Source organism: Vitis vinifera, chromosome 11 (genome assembly GCF_030704535.1).
Source record: "Vitis vinifera cultivar Pinot Noir 40024 chromosome 11, ASM3070453v1".
NCBI classification, from domain to species: Eukaryota; Viridiplantae; Streptophyta; class Magnoliopsida; order Vitales; family Vitaceae; genus Vitis; species Vitis vinifera.
This window is the reverse complement of record NC_081815.1, coordinates 8,453,590-8,476,272: the sequence shown is the minus strand read 5'-3', so window position 1 is coordinate 8,476,272 and position 22,683 is coordinate 8,453,590. Positions and strand designations below refer to the sequence as shown.

The 22,683-nt window shown below is 34.0% G+C and overlaps 2 protein-coding genes across 3 annotated transcripts; both read left to right on the top strand.

Annotated features, from left to right (window-relative positions):
* Nucleotides 1-5,395: 5,395 nt before the first annotated feature.
* On the top strand, nt 5,396-22,457 carry LOC100250192 (protein MULTIPOLAR SPINDLE 1). 2 transcript variants are annotated; one of them, XM_010658317.3, is made up of 11 exons: nt 5,396-5,475; nt 15,340-15,515; nt 15,623-15,680; nt 15,771-15,917; nt 16,001-16,063; nt 16,203-16,282; nt 16,411-16,465; nt 17,601-17,714; nt 20,172-20,364; nt 21,726-21,796; nt 22,055-22,457. In XM_010658317.3, the coding sequence occupies exons 2-11, from the start codon at nt 15,384-15,386 to the stop codon at nt 22,237-22,239; spliced, it is 1,098 nt and encodes a 365-aa protein (XP_010656619.1). In that variant the 5' UTR covers nt 5,396-5,475; nt 15,340-15,383; the 3' UTR covers nt 22,240-22,457. The 2 variants fall into 2 exon arrangements, with proteins under 2 accessions (XP_010656619.1, XP_010656620.1); XM_010658318.3 differs by having other exon boundaries at nt 22,042-22,457.
* Nucleotides 8,929-11,106, top strand: LOC104880719 (uncharacterized). The gene is made up of 3 exons (XM_010658355.1): nt 8,929-9,525; nt 9,640-10,717; nt 10,814-11,106. The coding sequence occupies exons 1-3, from the start codon at nt 8,929-8,931 to the stop codon at nt 11,104-11,106; spliced, it is 1,968 nt and encodes a 655-aa protein (XP_010656657.1).
* Nucleotides 22,458-22,683: the final 226 nt, after the last annotated feature.

Here is a 22,683-nt window from a genome sequence, read left to right as displayed (position 1 = left end):
ACACATACCCTAACCTTATAGTGCATTCACCCAAGCGCCCACAACGAACACAAGGAGAATTGATGGACGCGACCAACCCTCCAATCTGCCAACAGTAATGCTATCACATCACTATTATCCATTGCATGTAAACTCTCCTTGAACTTGTGTCCGTAATCTAACAAGGTAGTGCTATCACCTATTAAAATTGATTCTCAAATCATTGAGTTATAGATCTCACTTATTATGTGATCAACTAACATACTCTAACTCTAAGGAGTATATGTCAAATTCCACTAAAGGAATTATTGTGACCATATATTTCATGATCACATGTCCTTTGAATCACCCAATGAGACACTCTATCTCAATTTCATGAGATATCATGGTGCTTCTATTGAGAATATTCGTTGTCATCAACCTCCATCAATAATGACCTAATCCATGGGGATATATGACGATTTTAGGGTTTTAGCCATAGATTAATGCCTCATGTTGATTTCAGCATAGGCTCCATATCCTCTTAAGGTTGAGAATCCATACAATATAGTATTTTGGTGAATAATGACAATTGATAGCCTTGCGTTATGTGTCATGATTCACCATAGTCCTTGTCCAGTGTGCATCACATACACTAGTGCACTCACCATTGGAAATCCATTCCAACAACCAAGACAAGTCATCCCCCCAATTATGAAGTGATGCACTATAGTCTCTATTTGATTGCCCAAATCTATGAATTGATTGTAGACAACTTATTTATTTATAAGCAACCCGTGACTTATATTTTTTATGCAACTCCTAATGTACCCAAGTCATGTACAATGTAAGAGGTATGTACTTATTGTTCAATTCAATGTCAATGTATAAAAGGGATAAAAAGAGGATTGTCAAGTCTAACTTTGTAACATTATATCTTGTTTTTAGGGGATCAATCCTAACAAACTTCCACTAGCCCTAAAAGTAGACTAGGCACTGCAGAAAGAATCTACTCTACAATTATATCACCTTTCTTAACTATCTCATAAATCAAGTAGTATTTCTTTTCCATATGTTTTCTTTTCTTGTGGTAACTTGGTTCTTTAGATTGTGCCACCATCCTACTATTATAAAAAATAGGATCTTGGATGATATAGCAAAGGGAACTACCCTTAGTTCTTATAAGAAACATCTTAAGCCATTTGACTTCCTTTGTTACTTCAAAAACAACAAAAACCACTTAAAGTGTACAATGCAAAATTCCTCATCAAATTGAAATTCTAATTCCATGTTCCCAAGGAGTACCAACTCGTCACAAAAACTCATAAGCATATATCCTCTTGTTCTCTTAAGATACTTGCATATGTGCTTGATGTCTCCCCAAATCTCTAATCATGATATGAAGTAATATCTACTCACTATTCCTATAACAAAACAAATGTTACTTAAGGCTACCCCTTATAGAAGCATAGGATACCGCCTTAATGCGATCTCTCCTCAAATGTCTAAGAACATTGATCATGAGAAAGACAACTCCAAACCCAAAGGGTAGCAAACCTTTCTTAGAGTTCTACATCATGCACTTGACTAAATGCTCATCAATGTAGGTGATATAGTACAATTTTCCTATTCTTGTAATCTTAAAAGAACTTATAAATGGCTCATTCTAGATTTTCATTGAGAACTAAGTAGACAAATAGATCTTGATTGATACCTATATCATTCAAAATGAGTAAATTATCATCTACTTACAAGATCTAAGAACACTATCATGCTTCCCTATTCCTTCTTGTACATACAAGGCTCTTTGCTATAAAAATGTTTAGTTGTAGTATCTCATAAATGAGATGCATTGCAATAGATAGGAGTACTTTGATGGATTGGAGTATGGTTACTATTGAAAAAGTTTTCCATAGTTGAAACAAAGTTTCATACTATAACTTTTAGCTACAGTCTAGCCACACAAAAATCAAACTTTCCATCTACTCTTTTGTTTTTTTATAGACCATCTTACATTTATGGGTTTTATCCCTTTAAGTGCTTCTACAAGAACTCAAACTATGTTAGAATACAAATATTCTAATTATCCTTTCATAGTCAAGAATGAACATGAAAACCGTTCACTACTTCATCATAATCCATGGGATATAAACTTCCCACTATAATGAGGTATTGGTGCACTTAAAATCATAGGAATTGTAAGTCTCTAACCTTTGGATCCATAGTATACTATGCAACATGGGACTATTTTTTAGTGTATTCCAATCCATATCACTCTTTGCCTTATTCCTTATCATATAGTCTTCATCAGAAATCTGACATTTGTAACAACAAATAAGGTTATGCTTGTTGATCTATTGCCACACGAGGCATTGTAGCTCGATCTATTAGGATGTAAATGCATAGTATCTGTATAATAAGATTTTAATTTGTCTTTTCATGTTTTGACATTCTATTAAGATCAATTTGACACATAGAGATTGGATAGATAACATATGGATACGTTGCATTACCATTGATAACATGTGCAACAATGTTACTAATGATGGGTTTTGACATTCACATGTTTTATGGAAGCCTTAAATAAGATATTTGATTAAATATTTTTCAATTATATTTGTGGTTGGTTGGGAGATTTTTCAAATGATGTTTTACCTCATATTTTCTTTGACATTGTTATGTGGCATAAGTTAGATTGAGTTTTATGATAGTTGGGTTTTCAACAAGGAATGTATTTGCATTATTTATAGAGCTAGACCTATATTTAGTAGACAAGCAAGGACAACATTGGTACAATTAGTTCGCATTCCATGCCTAGCATGTTAATCACACTAAGTTAATCGCTCCAAATATATTGTGATGACACCATTTGTCATTTTTTTCATAGATTTTCACGATCCAAAGATGGTACGTTATTATAGGATTACATGATTATTGACCACACCCATTGTGCATAGAGATCAAATGGGGTTCCATAATATAGTGACCGTCATCGCTTACTAATAAGATCATTCAATTTAATTAAAAAATCTTACTATAAATTAAGGTTAATAGAAGATTCGAGGTATTGATGCTGCGTTTATTTTGTTTTATTTTTTATTTTTTACTACAAATCACATGATGCAAATTGCTAGTTGATCTATTAGAGTTACCTTAGCTAATTTGAGAGACATTCATTAGATTGTTAATGATTTTTTACATGCCATTGGAAAGGTTCACCACACAAACCCATCATGTGAGTCATCTACACCATCAATGCCAACCATGAGACTATTTGAATTGATCAACACTACTATGTTGCAACTCATTAGAGTTTAAGGAGAGGTAGTAGTTGAGACTTAGACCATTTGTGCATCAATCTAAGATAATCTTAGCATCATCCATATATCCACCTAGCATTGGCTACCCTACCACCATTTGAGGTATCTACGTCATTTGCAATCCCTTCACGTGTGTTATCCACATCATTGACTCTACTCTTACTTGAGACACTTATATTAACTTGTTCATTACCACTAAAGACTTCCACATCTTTTGCCCTCCTTTAGTCGAGCTATCCACATCATCAATTTGAATCTCACTTGAGACATCCATACTAAACCCTTTACCCCACATGTTCAAAGCATATGTCCTACTCTTATCAAAGATTGCTACACCATCTACCCTCCTTAACATAGACCATAGAGTAGTGAGCTTTTGGAATAAGCCTTCAATTATTCTTTTCTTACATTTGTAGAATTGCTATTATCTATTTTTAAAGGTTTTATCAAGGCATCATTAATGGACGATGACATAGAATTCTGGCATGTAAGGCATGGAGATCCTCAACAAACATATTTACCTTTACTCATTACATTAATTCATTTCTCAACATTGCAAAGTATTCCTTTTAATTAGATGTTCATATATCACCATAACCATATAGACTAGGTAAGACCCAAAGTTGTTCTTTTATGTGTAGCAATGCTCTTTTTTATTGAGTTAGGCATTGTATGGAGTCTCTTAATATTATCAATGTATTTAGAAGTGCATGTTATAGGCAACACATGCTCATGACATCACTTCATACAATGTAGGGTTTAGAGTTTAATCCCCACATAAAGCATTTGTATTGTCAACTCATTCAAGTGCATTGTAGATGCTATTCTTGTTAGCATATTGCTCATTATTATTGGTGTATGACCAACAATGTATGTATTTGACTAGTCTCCTCTTGAAGTAAACGAAGAATTCATCTGCAATAAGAAGTGTCCGGATGGGTTTTTCAAGCACACTCCTCTGAAACTTAAGTTGGGTGAGGAAGAGTTAAGCAAGAGAACACTGGGAACTGGTCATGTACCTTTCTTATGGTGATTGATGGCTATTTATTCTTGCCTAAAAGTAACATTCTCTCTCTACTTTAATTGTGTCTTTGATTATGCTTTTATTGTCTTTAATGCCAATTATTAATAATAGCTTTTAAACCTTGAAGTTTGGTGTTTATGCTTAGTAATGGTTGTGACATTTAATGCGCTTAATGTCTTTTGTATTTAATGCTAGATAGGTGGCGATGAATAGTATCCAAACAGTTTTTATCGATCTACATGGTGAGATGGATAGACAAGGATATTTGGTGGACAGACGATGATACATGGCAAGTGCAGGACAAGTCATGTTGGACGGAGGCGAGCATCCCACAATTATCACCTATATTGCTTGTAGGTGTTATTATCAATTTGATGACACAGTATCTTGTAAAGAGCTTGAATTGTCAATCATTTCTTGTACAATTGTAGATATAGCTAGCATGCGACAATATTAATCAGACATGATAACTTGAATTGAGTTTACAACCCAACTGATGTTATTGTTGATATGAGGACCTACTACCTTATAAAGAATTTGTATTGTCAATTCATTCATATGTAGTTTCGATGTGGTTGAGTAATGACTATTAATTAAACATGATCACCTAAATCGAGTTTATTGTCCAATTGATGTTTTTATTGATCTTGCGATACATTATCCACTAAGAGTTTGTATTATTAATTCAATCAAGCGTACTTACAAATATAATCGTGAATGATCATATTAATTACACACGACCGCTTCAATCAAGTTCACAACCTAATTAATGTTATTGCTCAGCGAATGGCATATTGCCCCATTTAGCGTTTACATTGTTAATTCATTCATGAGTAATCATAGTTGTAGGTAGGAATGACTATGTTAATCAAACATGATTGTATTAATTGAGTTTACCATCCAATTGATGTAATTGCCCATTTAATGACAGATTTATGCTATGAAAAGTTTCTATTATCAATTGATTCATGTTTAATTACAAATGTTATAACTATTTGAGATGATGTTACTTTATATTATTCACAAACTATATATATCTACTGTAGAATGCAATATTACATTCATTAAAAAGAAAACCTACTATTGAATGGAAACATGTGTTTGTCAAAGCGTATCATTGAGGGAAGTGTTTGAAAGCAGGTTGACACGTTCAAGAAATGATGCAAATGTGAGGTTGGGGATTTTTGATAAATATACTGCAATTAAAAAAAATAATATTTAAAATACCATAGTTTGGAAAATAATTGCAATTCTACGGCACTTTTGAACACTTAGGATAACACGTAGGATGAGATATGAAAACCCATTCCCCCCTTTCCATTTCCCTTCTCGTTTTTCTTCTCTTCCCTTCCCGTTTTTCTTCTCTGCATCAAAACTCCTATGCCCGAAAACCCACTATCCCGCACGCTGATCATGAGGTGGAGATCCTTGCTTCAACACCAATAGGAAGGAAGTGAAGTGAAGATCTGAGAAACCATTGCCCCCGGTGTTTTCTGTAAGTTATGTGGTTATATTTGGTGGTGTGGTTGTGTTTGGTCACCGAGAAAGTGTGGGAAAGTTGTAAAAAAAATAAAGTTTTTGTTTTTTTTTACAATGAAACTGAGTAGACTAAAAATAATGGAGAAAGTTTTAATTTTTTTTGTGGTTCGGCTTGTTGTGATTCTGTTTGGTTGCCAAGAAAGTGTGGGAAAGTTGAAAATTTTTTTTTCCCAATATTTTCTACCAGTCCAGCCAGCGCACATGGTATTTGTCCAATTTTTTTTTATAAAAAAATATAAGCTATTTGGTAATCTGATCATGATTTGAGGGGAAAGGTGATCATAATTTGAGGGGAAAGGTTGTGTTTTTCAGCGTGGCTCAAAAATCGTGGATTTAGGGTTTGTGAAATTTAAATCCAATGGCACAAAAGCAAAGAGACCCCTGGACAGATCCAGAAAGCACGGAGCAAAAAAAAAACATTTTTTTGTTTGTTTTTTTAGGGGGTTTTGCATGGACTTTCCCGGAAAGCAAATGGGGGATGGATTTTCTTGGGAATCAAATGGGGATTGCACAAACTTGGGAATCAAACGGGGGTTGCAACAAAATAAAAAAATAATAACCTGATTAGATTAGTACCTACAATAATTGAAATTGAAATTGAAATTGAAATTTTGTTTTTTTAGGGGGTTTTGCATGGATTTTCCCGGAAAGCAAATGGGGGATGGATTTTCTTGGGAATCAAACGGGGATTGCACAAACTTGGGAATCAAACGGGGGTTGCAACAAAATAAAAAAATAATAACCTGATTAGATTAGTACCTACAATAATTGAAATTGAAATTGAAATTCAAATTTAAATTCAAGGAGATTCTTCACTTTTTATTTGTTAAAATAAAAAATAAAAAATAAAAAATACTATTTTTTTTTGTTAAAATTAAAAACAAATAAGAAATATTTTTATTTGTTTCATTGCTCTCAACTATTGCAAGAAGGTATGTTGATCTTTAATAGGCAATCCACATACATCAGTTGAAGAAATATTTGTATTTCTATATGAATCCTTTATCTGGTTAGACTGATATTCATACGGAGTGAAAATTAGACTTAACTCCAAGGTAAGCGGAATCAGTTAATACGATGAATAAAATTATGATATATTTTTATTAATTGAAATTTTTTTATTCAATTATAAAATAGTTATAATTAATTTGTTATTTAAAGTGTTTTTTTAATATTGTATTTATATCCTAACTTTTGATATATATTTCTTTAGTGCATATCATTTATCATGGGACAAGTTTGTCCTAGTAGAGCTGGGATACATGTTGAACCTTTTGTTGGGGGTTCGAATCCTCCAACAGTGGAAAAAAAAAAGTTCAATTTTGTATGCATAAAAACTATAAATTTGATAAGTGTACATTGATTATTAAATGATATAAAATATTATTTGATTATAATAATGTGAAATGTGATTATAACATAAATTATGATAAATATATAAAATTTTAATATATTAATAATATAAAAACACTATGAATAAAATTATAATATATTTTTACTAATCAATTAAATGAAAATTTTTCATTCAATTATAAAATAGTTATAATTAATTTTTCATTTAAAGTGTTTTTTTAATATTGTATTATATTCTTACTTTTGATATATATTTCTTTGGTGCATATTATATATCATGGGTCAAGTTTGCCCTAGTGGAACTAGGGGATGCATGTTGAACCTTTTGTTGGGGGTTCGAATCCCCCCAAGTGGCAAAAAAAAAGCTCAATTTTGTATATACATGTTGTGAAATGTGATTATAGTTTAATTTTAAAATATATTTAATATTAAAAAATTATGATATATTATATGATGATAAATATATAAAATTTTAATATATTAATAATAGTAAAAACACTATGAATAAAATTATGATATATTTTTACTAATCAATTAAATGAAAAATTTTCATTCAATTATAAAATAGTTATAATTAATTTTTTATTTAAAATGTTTTTTTAATATTGTATTTATATTCTAACTTTTGATATATATTGCTTTAGTGCATCTTATATGTCATGGGGCAAGTTTGCCCTAGTGGAGCTATGGATGCATGTTGAACCTTTTGTTGGGGGTTTGAATCCCCCTAAGTGGCAAAAAAAAGCTCAATTTTGTATATACATGTTAATGAAAATTATAAATTTGATAAGTGAATATTGATTATATAAAATATTATTTGATGATAATATTGTGAAATGTGATTATAGTTTAATTTTAAAATATATTTAATATTAAAAAATTATGATATATTATATGATGATAAATATATAAAATTTTAATATATTGATAATAGTAAAAACACTATGAATAAAATTATGATATAATTTTACTAATCAATTAAATGAAAATTTTTCATTCAATTATAAAATAGTTATAATTAATTTTTTATTTAAAGTGTTTTTTTAATATTGTATTTATATTCTAACTTTTGATATATATATTTCTTTAGTGCATCTTATATGTCATGGGGCAAGTTTGCCCTAGTGGAGCTATGGATGCATGTTGAACCTTTTGTTGGGGTTTCGAATCCCCCCACGTGGCAAAAAAAAGCTCAATTTTGTATGTACATTTTAATAAAAACTATAAATTTGATAAGTGTATTGATTATTAAATTATATAAAATACATTACATTGAATATGATAAATTAAAATAAATTTAATTTGATTTAGTCTTATATATCTTTTATTTGATTCTTTTTAGTAATCAATGGAAAGTTTGCTTACAATTGTGTGTTATAAGGATGGTGAAATAATTGATGGGCCAAATGGGGTGTGTTACAGTTGTCCTCCTAAAAAAGGTGTCTTAGTGAACAATTTGATCAAATATGATGAGTTGGAGGATAAGCTGTGTCATGTTATGTCGATCGATCGCGCTCATATCATGTTATCCATGATATTTCGGTATCCAATTCTTATGTCGATTGGAAATGGAAACATTAACTATATACAATTACCAATTAAAGATGATGATGATGTAAGGTTAATGTTTCATGTTGTAGCACAAATCCCACCATCGAATACTATTGAAATGTATTTGCAGACACGTCCAAGGGATCATTCATCTGAGTTAAGTCCATATTTGATCAAGAAATTATGGGTCATGATGTGGAAATACCTGCAAAGGGGAATTCGGCAGTGCAGATTGATGAAATGGATGAGAATTTAGCACACAATGACGAAATGGGGGGGAATTTGGCAGTAGTAACTCAGTCAGTCATGGGAGCGACAAACAATTATGTTGACATCCCATTTACAAATGAAAATGATGATGTGGAATTTTATGATGAGGACGAGATTAATGAGATGCATTATGATGATGAACCTCCAACAAATAAGGTTTCTTTAGATGATGGTGAGCATATTATGCCTTCCCCAATGTTCAAACAATTGAATTGGGATGCAATAAATAGCATGACTACTGAGCCTCTCACACCACGTACCGGATTGTGGAATGAATCCAATGAGTTGTTTAAAGGATTGAGATTTGAGAGTAAAGAAGACTTGCAATATGCTGTAAAACGTTATGTAATATGTCGGAATCAACATTTGGTGGTTTGTGAATCAGAACCACAATTGTGGGCAGTGAGATGTAAGAAGTGGCAGGAAGGATGTAATTGGAGGCTTCGTGGATGTCGTCGTAAAAGCCATGGAATGTTTGAGATAACCAAGTACGCAGGTCCTCATACTTGTGTTTACCCTAAATTATCACAAGACCACTCTCAATTGGACTCTACATTGATTGCAAGAGAGATCCAAAATGTAGTTTAGAGGGATCACACTACCTCTATTGCTACATTACACCAGATAGTGAAGGATAAATTTGGATATGATGTCCATTATAGAAGAATTTGGGAAGCTAAGAGAAAAGCAATGCTTAGAGTTTTTGGTGATTGGGATGAATCTTATCAAGCATTGCCGAAGTGGATGAACATCCTTCAGCTAACTAATCCTGGAACAAAGATTGTTTGGAAGACAATACCTTTAGGAGGGATTTCTGGGAACGTGCGGTTTATGCGTGTTTTTTGGGCATTTGGGGCAAGTGTTGAAGGGTTCAAGCATTGCAGACCAATTATACAAATTGATGGTACATTCTTATATGGAAAATACATGGGGAAGCTTTTAATTGCTACTTCAATTGATGGAAATGGTCATGTATTCCCCCTTGCGTTTGCAATTGTTGAGGAAGAATCACAGGATAGTTGGTCTTGGTTTCTTATTGCATTGAGGCATCACGTCACTCAAAGAGAAGGAATATGCTTAATTTCAGATCGCCATGCAGGAATAAATGCTGCTGTTAGAAATCTATCAGTTGGATGGAGCCCCCCTCATGCGCAACATCGATATTGTCTTAGGCATGTAGTGAGCAATTTTAATGACAAATTTAAGAATAAGGTCTTAAAAGAGTTGGCATATAGAGCTGGATGTCAACATCAACCGTGGAAGTATGAGAGATACATGGAGGAGTTAAAACGATTGGATGAAAAAAGTGTGGCTTGGTTTTCAAAGTTAGACACTCAAAAGTGGACTCAAGCATATGATCTAGGATATCGGGATGGGTGGATGACCACAAATATTGCTGAGTGCATTAATGGGGTGCTTAAGGGTGCGCGAATGTTACCTATCACTGCACTTATTCAATTAACTTTTTATCGATGTGTGTCATACTTTGAGACTTGTAGAGCAGAGATACGTGCTAGAATGGCAGTTGGAGATGTGTACACTACGTATGCAATTGAAAAATTTAGAAGAGCCGAGGCCAAAGCTAGTGGACACACTGTCACCATTTTCCATCGAATTCATGAAACATTTGAAGTAATTACTGCTCTCCATGGGTTTCATATGGATAAAGGACGTAACAAACAAGTGGTTAAGCTTAATGAAGGTATATGTAGTTGTAATAAGTGACAATCATTTGGCATTCCATGCTCACATGTGCTAGCTGTTTCTGCTCATATGAGGATTGATAGTTGGCAATTAGTTGAAAAATACTATAGGCTGGATGCCTATGCCAGTTGTTATGCTCTTGAATTTAATCCCATTCCTCATGAATCTTATTGGCCGTATCCTGATTTTCCTATTCTCCACCCTGACCCAACTTCAATGAGGGATAAGGGGCGTCCTAGATCATCAAGGATAAGGAATGAAATGGATTTGAAGGAACCAAGCGTTAGGATTCGATGTGGTTTATGTAAAATAGCGGGTCATAATCGTCGCAACTGTCCCACAAAAGATGGAGGGCAATTCTCCAACCCCCTTCCTTATGACAATTAAAGTATGAAAGATTATCCATTTTGATAATATGATATTTTTATGTAATGTCTGTAAATTTGTAATCATACTAATGATAACAAGAATTGATGGTTATTTGGTATATGTAGGTATCACCGTACGATGGAGCCGGGACCCTTGGATCCGACAGTTCTACATGGACAGGCCACACACAGGTCATCTGTAGCATGGACAAGTGTTGACTCTAAGGAGCTTCATTGTAGACGGCGTGAGGCGATCTTCCATCGCACCAGTGTACTCGATGGGCGTATTATTCCATTGTTGCAGCAGGCAGGCTTCTATGGTGTTGCATGCTTAGGATTCATTTCCTTAGATTGGCATCTTATTACTGCATTTGTTGAGAGATGGCGACCTGAGACTCATACCTTCCACTTACCTCAGGGGGAGTGCACGATTACACTACAGGATATTGCCATGTTGATTGGACTACCAGTAGATGGAGATGTAGTTACTGGTAGCACATGTTTAGATTGGAGGCGTGTATGTTATTCTCTATTAGGACTCACTCCTGGAGATACAGACATAGATGGCCAGCGCCTTCATCTTACATGGTTGAGTCAGAGCTTCCCTACTTTGGCACCAGATGCTGATGAAGAGTCTAGTCAACGTTATACTAGGGCTTATATCTTACAGCTCATTGGAGGTTTTCTATTTTCAGGAAAGTCTAGCGATAAGGTGCATCTTATGTTTTTACCCCTTCTAGAGGATTTTGAGGTTGCTGGTAGGTATAGTTGGGGTAGTGCCTGTTTAGCTTGGCTTTATCGACAGTTGTGTCGAGCCTCTCATATTGATACACATGATATATCTGGCCCACTGATTTTGCTCCAGTTATGGGTATGGGAGAGGTTCCCATTTATTGCATCTCATCGTTTACGTATAGCTCCACATGATGACCAACTGCCTCCACCTCCATTGGCCATTCGGTATATATTATAAAATTACGACAAATTTTACTATTATGAGGATACATGCATAAACTTAAATTCTAACATTTTTTATTTATTTAACTATGCTTTGTTATTTTAATTTTATAGGTGGAGAGATGAGTTTCAGACTACTTCGATTAGCATGCACATTTTAGCTCAGTATAGGCACCATCTTGATTGACTTACAGCAGATCAGGTGATAAAAGTGTGATTCATTTCTTATACTTGTTTCTCTAAACAAATTCTAAACCACTGATTATATCTAACGTTTCTTGGGTACAGATTATATGGCAGCCTTATGTTGATGACATGAATGTTGGTTTTCCTGATTATTGTACTGCTGGGAAAGATATATGGTGCACTATCTCACCTTTGATATGTTTCCACATAATTGAATGGCATAGACCTGATCGAGTATTGCGGCAGTTTGGTTTTTGTCAAGGGATTCCTCAACCATGTGATAATGAGTCAATCTTACACAAATGTGATTTGAGAGGTAGACATGATGTTGATTGGACTACTCGACATGGAGACTACATTCGACGTTGGAGCTCTAGGCGTGAGCATATTGCTAGAGGCGAGATAGCTATAGGTTCATTAGGGTATCATGATCCATACATGGTGTGGTATCGCTCCATTGCTATTCGGTTTCTTACTCGGACTGGGTCCTTCCACGAGCTATTGGTAATTTTCATGTTTTATCTTTTTATTAAAGTTTATTTTATTTTTATAAGAATTTAATTCAACTCTTATTTAACTTACAGACTACCAGCATACACCAGATATATGATATTGCACCTCCAGATGATTTTCGCATTCGCAGGCTATGTACTACTATATTAGAGGCCATACATGAGATGGATCGCTTAGATGCTCCATTTAGTGTTGATGCTACTACACAGCTCCAGCCTCCATCAGGAGATGTACGACCTACACGACGAGGGCCTCGTACGAGGGAGATTAGGCATACACCAGTTGTTGCCCGAGTGCGACCATCGACTGACATTAGTCCACCACTTCATCAGCAACCTACATCATCCATTACTCGATCAGGAGGTGTACGGACTAGAGGGGGAGGGCCTCATACGAGGAGTAGTCCACCACCTCATCAGCAACCGATATCATCCATCACTCGATCAGGAGGTGTACGGTCTAGAGGGGGAGGGTCTCATACGAGGAGTAGTCCACCACCTCATCAGCAGTCGATATCATCCATCACTCGATCAGGAGGTGTACGGACTATGGGAGGAGGGCCTCATACGAGGAGTAGTCCACCACCTCATCAGCAGCCGATATCACCCATTACTCGATCAGGAGGTGTACGGACTAGGGGAGGAGGGCCTCATAAGAGGAGTAGTCCACCACCTCATCAGCAGCTGATATCACCCATTACTCGATCAGGAGGTGTACGGACTAGAGGCCGAGGGGCTCATATGAGAGGGACTAGGCATACGTCTGTTCTTAGAGATGCACCATCGACTGACATTAGCCTGCCACCTGTTCAGGAGACTCCTATTACACCTATGAAGGTGCTATCCACTCCACCTGTAGTACCACTTGTTGCATCATCACTACCATCGATAGAGGCTACATTGGTTCATGAGGAGTTAGTTCATATAGCAAATGATGATCAACAACGACAAAAGACTAATCGTGGTCGAGGACGTGGTAGGAGACGTGGTCGTGGAGCTCATGGAGGGTTACATGTTAGCCCCATAGAGCCAATAGTGGAGCATGCACATCATAGACGTCCACTACGGAAGAGGAAGGCTCCTTCGTGCGGTACACATTGAGGATGTTACTACATATGACTTATATTTTGGATACTATTAGTATTTTGCGTATCATTATTTTGGACAAATACTCAAGATGTATGTTTTTACTTGTTATATTTTGGATTAACTAACTTTTTATTAACGTAAGTTCTATAGTATTCTATCTATTTTGGACTTATTTTACACAAAATAGTATTGTTACTATTTTGGAAAGGTGCTGATTTTGACATTTGGTTTACTTGTTTTCATTGGTTTTGGATTGAATGTCAAAATACTGATTATAATGTATACAAGTGATAAACTTTAAACATTTGGTTGTACAGTAGATAATACTAATTAAGAGATAGAATTTTTTTTTTCTTTTGTGGAAGGTGTCTCTTCAAGAGACATCTTCAGCATAAATTCGAAAATTTCTACTGTATATGGAAATTGTGGAAAGTGTCTCTTGAAGAGACACCTTTAGTATAATTTTATTTTTTGGGAATTGTAGAATGTCCCTTTTCAAAATTCAAAATTTTCACTGAAAAATTGTTGAAAGTGTCTCTTGAAGAGACACTTTCAGTATAAACCCAATTTTTTAAAAATTATGAAAGGTGTTCGAATATAATTCCATTTTTTTTGTAATTATGGAAGGTGTCTCTTCAAGAAACACCTTCAGCATAAATTCAAAATTTTCCACTGTTTGAATGGAAATTGTGGAAAGTGTCTTTTGAACAAACACTTTCAGTATAAACCCAATATTTTTAAAATTGTGGAAGGTATCAAGAGACACATTTCACAATTCCCAAAAAATGGAATTGTATTGAAGGTGTCTCTTGAAGAGACACCTTCTATTATTTTAAAAAAATTGGGTTTATACTGAAAGTGTATCTTGAAGAGACACTTTCCACAATTTTCATACATTAAAGAGAGACATCTTTAGCTTTAAAATCATTTCCACAAATAAAATACATATTGGATTTTGTGGAATTGTGTAAAGTGTCTTTCCAAGAGACACATTTAGTATAAATCTAATTTTTTGGAATTCTAGAAGGTGTCTCTTAAAGAGACACCTTTGGTATAAATTAAAATTTTTAGAAATTGTAGAAGGTGTCTCTTCAAGAGACATCTTTAGCTTTAAAATCAAATTCATAAGACATTTAAATTTGTCAAATTGTGGAAAGTGTCTTTTCAAGAGACACCTTTAATGCATATTGGATTTTTTGCCACGTGGAAAGTGTCTCTGCAAGAGACACCTTTAATGCATATTGGATTTTTTGCCACGTGGAAAGTGTTTTTTCGAGAGACACCTTTAATATAAATCAAATTTTCTGAAATTGTAGAAGGTGTCTCTTCAAGAGATACCTTTAGCTTAAATTCAATTATTTCATGATTTTAAAAATTGTGGAAGGTGTCTCTTCAAAAGACACCTTCCACGTGGCCAAAACTGCCGTAAATCTATCAATATTTTCAAAACTACCATTTTTTAATTATAATTTTTTAAAATTGCCGCAAAAGTTAAAAAAGCCCGTGAGGTTGGCGGCATTAGAGCTCCGAAGGCCACAGTCACCGACGCAAAATGTCGACGTCGAACACCGACTCTCATCAATCCTTGAAATTGGCCGTTGCCATGGCTCTCCTCCGTTCTAAGCTCCTCCACAACACCAACCCTCCTCCTCCACATTCCGACGCTCTTCGTTGGAAGCGAAAGGTCTCTGACCTAAACAGCCGATTCTTGTATTAGTCTCTGCTTTTTCTTCTCTTTTTTTGGCGCCCAAACTGAGCCTAATTGCCTTTTGCCATATCCTGGAGTTTCAGGCCAAGGAGAGAAAACAAGAGCTTCTTAGGCTCAAGGAAGATCTCAGGGAAGCCGAAGGTCCTTGAATTATCTTTCTCACTCTCTGTTTCGGTTTCAGTCGTCGTGGACAGATCGTGCTTAGGTTTTGTGCTGCTTTTTTCGTTTCAGATGGTTTACGACATGATCTCTTCCCGCCAAGCGCTTCTTGCAAGTGCCATTTCTTCGATGATTTGGGGAAATTGAGCCCCAATCAGTTCGAACGTGGCTCTAATCGCAACTTCAATGATGTTCTTCGCCGGAGATTTCTCAGACAAGGTTTCATTATCACCGTCGTTAGCATCATCAGCTTTGTATTTTAATTTTGTTTTCCCAGCAGTTTGATTGCCTTTGCTCTTCAGTGCGGTTGAAGGAACGAAGGAGAAAAAGAACGGATGATTCAATCAAACATAACCATTATTCAGGTATATAAACAACTATGGAAATAGTTTGGCTGTTCACTTAGTTTTTATTTTCTTTTGAGTTTCAATAATCCAATGTGCAATCCCTAGTGTCTGGAAATTCATAGTCTTGTATAAATGTATGGTCTGGTTACAAGTGCAGATATAGTCTGCGAGGATGAAACAGAACAACTTAGGGCCTCAATTGATTTTCTGGTGGAGCTTTGCGACACTGCTTCTCCTGTCAGTGTTCTTTACTCATTGTTTCTGCAGGCTTTCCTTCCACTTAGATTCCATAAATGAATACTTATTTGAATGAATATTAATTATATTTTTTAAGTTCTATTTTTTTTTTTAAACCTATTCTGCAGGTGGAGAACAGTAACTTCACAAACTGGTCACACCAAGCTGTTGACTTTATTTTAGGTAGCATCTTGTGCTTAATTTATTATCACTTGAGTTTCGTTTAAATTGTATATAACCTTCCTAAAGGTAGATTCTATAACCTGTTTCATTAGCATGCTATTATCCTTGAAGCAAGTATTTTAGGATCAATAAGTATCTTTGGCACATTTGTAGATGATGTAATTCTTAATGGAATGTAACAGACCACATGCCACTTCTTGCCTTCTTGGTGTATCATTGTAATCAGAAGCCTTAATATTACCCTGAAATTTGTACTTGGAAGAAATTGATTGTTGAATAAAAATGTTTAGTGACAGGAATATTCTTGAATCATATTAAAATTTGTTTCGGCTAAACAATTGCTAAACTAATATTCCAGCCATTAGCAAATCATGATTGAAATTGAAACATGGAAAGGGATATGGTGAATTTACTAAGTGATCGTCAATGTCAAGTATCAACAGTGATTTCAAGCTATGACTGTTTGGCATTTGATGAAATTTTAGTAATATTGTACCTATTGCCAGAAAGTCAAGAAACAACTTGTTAATAGAAGCATGGGAGCTGACATTTGGATTTTGAGATGGAAGTATGGTACTGCCTGAATAGATACAATAAAACTAAAATATACTTAAGACACCAAGGATGACATTAATGGAGAAATAGATGAGGTAGAGTCATTGAAGATGTTTGGTCATTTAGTTGAAGGCTCTACAAGAACAAGAGGATGGAAAAAAAGAACTTTTTTCGGGCAGGGTGTAAGATGTGGTTGAGTTGGGTATAGATTTTAGAAACATTCTTGAAATGTACTTTACTTTGATGCTGTAGCAAGTTTCCATAACCATCTTTATATGAATTATGAAGTGCTGCAGCGCATATTCTACTTCCCTATAGTTTGGCTTGGTGGGCTATACCAATTGATTAGTTGTTCTTTCCTTACAGTCACAGCTTAGGAGAGGTAGTTTGAGAAACTTCTATGATTTATTATTACAAGTTTCTTCATTTATGCTCTTCTAGTTACCATTCTCCTTACTTTGATTGAGTGTCAAACTTTCAATATCAGATATTTCCATGTTATCTCAAGATTCTTAATGTATGACTTCTTTTTAAATGGTTGCTTGGTCTAGTTTAATGATTTTATGCTTGTAACTTGAAGCTTCATTGAAGAATCTGCTATCAGTGAGAAAGAATGTGGAATACATTAAAGGAATTATCAACAGCTTAATTAAGCATTTGGTCAGAAGGTTGTGTACGCCCTTAAAAGGAGATGGTAAATAGCTAGATGTGCTTGAAATTTAAAATTTAATCCATTCCTAGTTCCATGTTTTAGAAATTTATGTTTGGTGAATCTTTGTGCTTTGATTGTTAAGTTCTTAGTTATTTCTAGTTTGTGATCTAGAAAGCTTCATCTTTGCTAGCATCTTATGAGAAGGAGCTGTTTCATTTCACACAATAACAAAAATAATCTAGGATGTTGAATGTTTAAAGTTCATTCCATTTACCTGAGTTTCATTTCTCATGTAGGAAATTTGCCTCTCTTGGTATGACTTTCTAAAATTTATGAGAGATGTGTCTTAAATCTTTAAGAAACAGTGTTTCATAAGAAGATTTATGATTTCTAATCATTGTAAACACTGAAGTTTGTGATGTTTTCTAATGTGAAAAGGTTTGATTATGCTTGCTACTTTTAATTCCCATTTTTCTATTGCCCCTTGGAAATTGATCATATGAACATGAAGAACTGAGGCAAAAATAAGGGAAAAACAAATTGCCCATCTTGGATATGAAAGAAAGGACAATCTCTAATTCAATTTACTTGAACTTGTGAAATAAATAGAAGTAATGATGTAATAGTTGTGTGATTTAGATACTTCTAAAGCAATCTCTCACCTTGTGCTAAGCAAAGAAAGATTTTGTTTTGGAGAGAATGATAAGTGCCTTTGTTTGATAAGTAAATAAGATTTTATAAGAACAAACACCTAAAGGGGTGCAACCCATATGCATGGCATGTATACAAGTACCACTTAAAAACAAAAAAACAAGTAAAAAGGAAAGACTCCTTACATCTTGAAGACAACCAAAATGTAAACAAAATGTACAAGGAATAGCCTCTTTTTCACTAACTCATCGGACCACTCAAATTGTTGGTTCAAAAGAATAGTTCTCAGCTCCAATTCTGATAGGTTTAAACCATAGAAATTTCTCTCTCTCTCTCTCTCTCTCTCTCTCTATATATATATATATATTATGTTCATTCGTTATACTTAAAAATTAAACATAGTAGAGCTGCATTCCATACTTTTCTATCCCCTTACAAAAATTCCTTCCCAACTATGTTACATGGGTTCGGGCATAAATGTCAAGTGCAGGAACATGTCTAGTTGTGAGATCCTATGCATCCTAAACACTTAGGACATGAGGATTCAGTTGAAAAGGATTTCAATTTTCAACCATAGGTGTGGGTACTTGGATATGATCTTAATGAGAAATAAATTAACACTAAATATAAGCACAGTAAAATAAGTATAAGTTACCTACATGGTTAATTGTAGTTAGAAAATATATTTATTATATTTTTTTCTGTTTTAACAAGATGCTAATTATTATTTTCCTTTGATATTACTATTAATTGTACATGAAGAACCTATTTATTATAGGTCTTTTATTTAATGAGATGCTAAGGAAAGTTTTTTTTAAAAAAAAATTATGCCACATTATTAGTAAACTTTAATTAGTTTGAAAATTTTAAAATTTATATTGATTTTGTAATAAAAATCTTCTAATATACTAGATGTTGATAAAATATAATTCATATTTAATTTCTTATCATGCCACTTTTTTATATTAATTATTATAATTTATATCTAGATTTTTTAAGATATTAATTTTGATATTTATTTTTAATATTTTTACGCTATTAATTATTATATTTATTTTAAAATTTATCTATTATAATTTAAAAAATAAGAAAGAGATAACGTGCTTCTTCACTTACAAGAGTTAGAAATTAATTAAAAAATTCTTTATTTTTTTTACAATTTATAAGTAGCAAAATAGCTTATGCAATATAAATATAATTAAAAAAAATTAAAAAAGAGATAAAACAATCATGCAGATGTATATAAATGAATATGACACGGATCTCACACATACACCCATGCTGTGTTGTGTCGACATGGGTATTTTGGTGAAATTAACATGTCCATGTATCACAGCTTGCCAACTAATCAGGGTATCCTTAATTTACTCAAGAAGCCCCAAGGAATACTGAATGTTGAAAACAATAAACATCATGAACTTTGAGCAATCCCATAATTGATAAGTAAATGGTTAGCTAACTCTTCCTTCTGCTTATGCAAGCACCACTAATTGGCTAATATTCCTACTGTTACACCCAAATTTGTCCAAAATAAGAATCTTCCCTCAAACAAAGAAAACAAATCCAGATAGAAGAAATATTTGATAGTGACCGGTTATTGGGTGGTCTTCATCAACAGTGACACCTTATTTTTCTGGTTGGAGCATTTTACTGTTTGCATTGGAAATATGCTTGCCATTCTATAGAAAAATATGCTGATGGTAATAATTTAACATTGTTTTGCTGATAGTGATAATATAACATTGTTGGCATGCTCTCCTTTGAAGTCCTTAATGATACTACCATTTATTCTCCTGTTTTATTTCTCTTAATCAATTGCCTTCCTATGTTTTTTACATTTTATTTCAGAGTTACATCATTTGGATGCTGATCACCAGTTCTATGTCCAGCACTTGATCCGCAAGCTTGGAAGTGATCCCTTTGTTGGACACCGGGCAATACTCTCAGTTTCTCAAAGAATTTCTTTGATAGCTGAAAGTTTGCTTTTCTTGGATCCTTTTGATGATGCTTTTCCAAATTTGCATGGTTGTATGTTTGTGCTGTAAGTATTCTAGTGTAATTTGTTTAGAACTATAATCATCTGTATGATTCTAATTGTCTATTGCAAAATCACAATCTTTTGGAAACTGAAGTCAATTAGTTGTTAGCTGTATGTTATATCTTAATTATGAAACAGAATCCTATCTTATTGTCTGCTTGATAGGTGCTTCTCATGGATGCCAGTCCATAACATGAAATTATGTAATATGGTGTTATAGTGCCCTACGGTAATAGCATAAATATTACATTAAAAAAGTAAGTTTACCACAAAAAATTCTAAGAAGAAATTTTAGGTGCAGTTTACTAAATAGATTTCTAAGGATTGGCTCCTGCTGTGGATTTGAAGAGTTAAATTATTTTGAAGGTCATTATAGTTACTTTATACTTTGTTCTGTTGTTAACAACCACTATTTCTGATTTAGGTTAGTTAAATTCAATATTTGGAATGACCATTTTCCCCAAAGATTAACTATACTTATCACTAATGTTCTTTTCTTTTCTTTTTCCTTTTTCCTTTTTTTTTTTTTCAATTTATTTTGCATCTCATTAGTGTCATTAGGATTTCCATAGTTATAATGAGACAGCTAGAATTTGCTGACAGGTGGCTGTGCTCAGGAGCTCAGTGCTCTTTGATGCGCTAGTACTTGTGGCCTTGCCTTTTTCCTGAAGATGACTTTATGAAGATCTACAAAGCTTATTTCTGCCTTTTTTCCCCTCTTCTTTGCTTTTTTTTCTTTCTTCTTCTTCATTCTGTCTTTCTTTTTTAATTTTATTATTATTTTTATTTTTTGCTTGTGGCTGTGCCTCTCCAATGATATCTCCCTTTATCAGCGTAAGATATGAATAGTGCATTTCTCCATGATGATCTTCATGAGGTTTCGGCATGCTTGGTGTTCCTTCAATCATCCTTAGCATCCTTCTGCCATTTATGGTCCCGAATGGGCTTTATTGACAGTAGTTTTCTAGCAAGTGTGCTTGAGTGGTATATGTCAAACAATGTGATTATTACTGTCTCATATTCATTCTATCCATTTAAGCAAATAATAATCATCCTTTGAAATGGAAGATCTTGAGTTCATTAACATTTAAAAAAAAAAAATACTAATCTCTTGCAGTACTTGTATTTATATGCTTTCTTGGCTTAAGTAGTGAAATCTCTTGCAGTAATTTCTTTCTTTCTTTTTTATTTCTTTTCCTTTTTTCAAGAACTGTTTCTTTGCTTGCATTTTCCTTTTTTCTATCTTATCATGTTCCCCTCACCCATTAAATAGAATTCAAATCATATGAAAAATTTTAGACACAATACATTGCCCTGTGGTGTTTCTCAGATAGCCTTGTCTTATTTTTTATAATGGATGACAGGATCCAGCTTATTGAATTTCTGATATCAGACTACTTCTTGGTTTGGTCAAGAGATGAAGGTTTTGACAACAGTAAGTATCCTTCCCACCCTCTGCACATGTCTATTAGCTTTTAACATCTATTGTAGCAGTCTTGCTTCATTATCACCAAATCACCAGCAATATGATCCCTGGTTTATAATTAAGAAACAAAATCTTATACTACTATACCTCCATGAGTTTATGTAGTTCTGAAAACATTCTCTATAATTACTGTCCATATTGGATTCAAGACCAAGTTTTCAAACATACATGAGCAACTGTGGAATGATATGCAGTTTCAAATTGCAGTGCTGTTTGTCGAGTGGGTGACATCAATTCTTCATGCACGGAAAGCATTAGAACTCTTGGAAAGCAGGAATGGGCTTTATGTTCTATACATGGATAGGGTGACTGGGGAGTTGGCTAAACATGTGGGTCAGGTTTCACTACTCCAGGAGCTCAACCCTGATATTATTAATATCCTGTTCCATTGACAAAATTCTTTTGCATATTTTTCAGCACTGTAAACCACATGCCTGAATTTTTTCTTGTAAATCTATTTTTAGTTTGAAAAATAGAGACGGTTCTGCACACTTGAATATTAGGATCATGTTCCTTTAACAAAATTCAGAACCAGAGGACCTCATTCTCTCTTATCATCAGTTTTCTCAGTAGAAACTATAATGATATTCTGTGTGGTTCTTTCATTTAATCTTGCCCACTTCGTCTTATGTCAGTAATTATTGTCACTGCATATTCTAGTGGATGATGGGATCACGAGGCCTAAGCTGGATAGGTGGTTAAAGTATCTGCTTGCCATTTTGAGGTCAGGACAGAGGTCCTGGCATAGAAACGGATTTGTTTTCATTTGGGTTCTGTCATCTACTCATTCCCGGGTAGCTGTCTCCTTTACACCCAGTAGCTTTCTTGCTCACCCA

Excerpts from the sequence above, each read along its gene's own strand:
- LOC104880719 (XM_010658355.1), top strand. The coding sequence starts at position 8,929 with ATGGGTCATGATGTGGAAATACCTGCAAAGGGGAATTCGGCAGTGCAG. Across the intron at positions 9,526-9,639 it reads ACGCAGGTCCTCATACTTGT|ATAGTGAAGGATAAATTTGG; the intron begins GTTTACCCTAAA and ends ACATTACACCAG. Across the intron at positions 10,718-10,813 it reads AGTGGTTAAGCTTAATGAAG|TTGAAAAATACTATAGGCTG; the intron begins GTATATGTAGTT and ends GTTGGCAATTAG.
- LOC100250192 (XM_010658317.3), top strand. The coding sequence starts at position 15,384 with ATGTCGACGTCGAACACCGACTCTCATCAATCCTTGAAATTGGCCGTT. Across the intron at positions 16,283-16,410 it reads TTTGCGACACTGCTTCTCCT|GTGGAGAACAGTAACTTCAC; the intron begins GTCAGTGTTCTT and ends CCTATTCTGCAG. Across the intron at positions 16,466-17,600 it reads AGCTGTTGACTTTATTTTAG|CTTCATTGAAGAATCTGCTA; the intron begins GTAGCATCTTGT and ends TGTAACTTGAAG.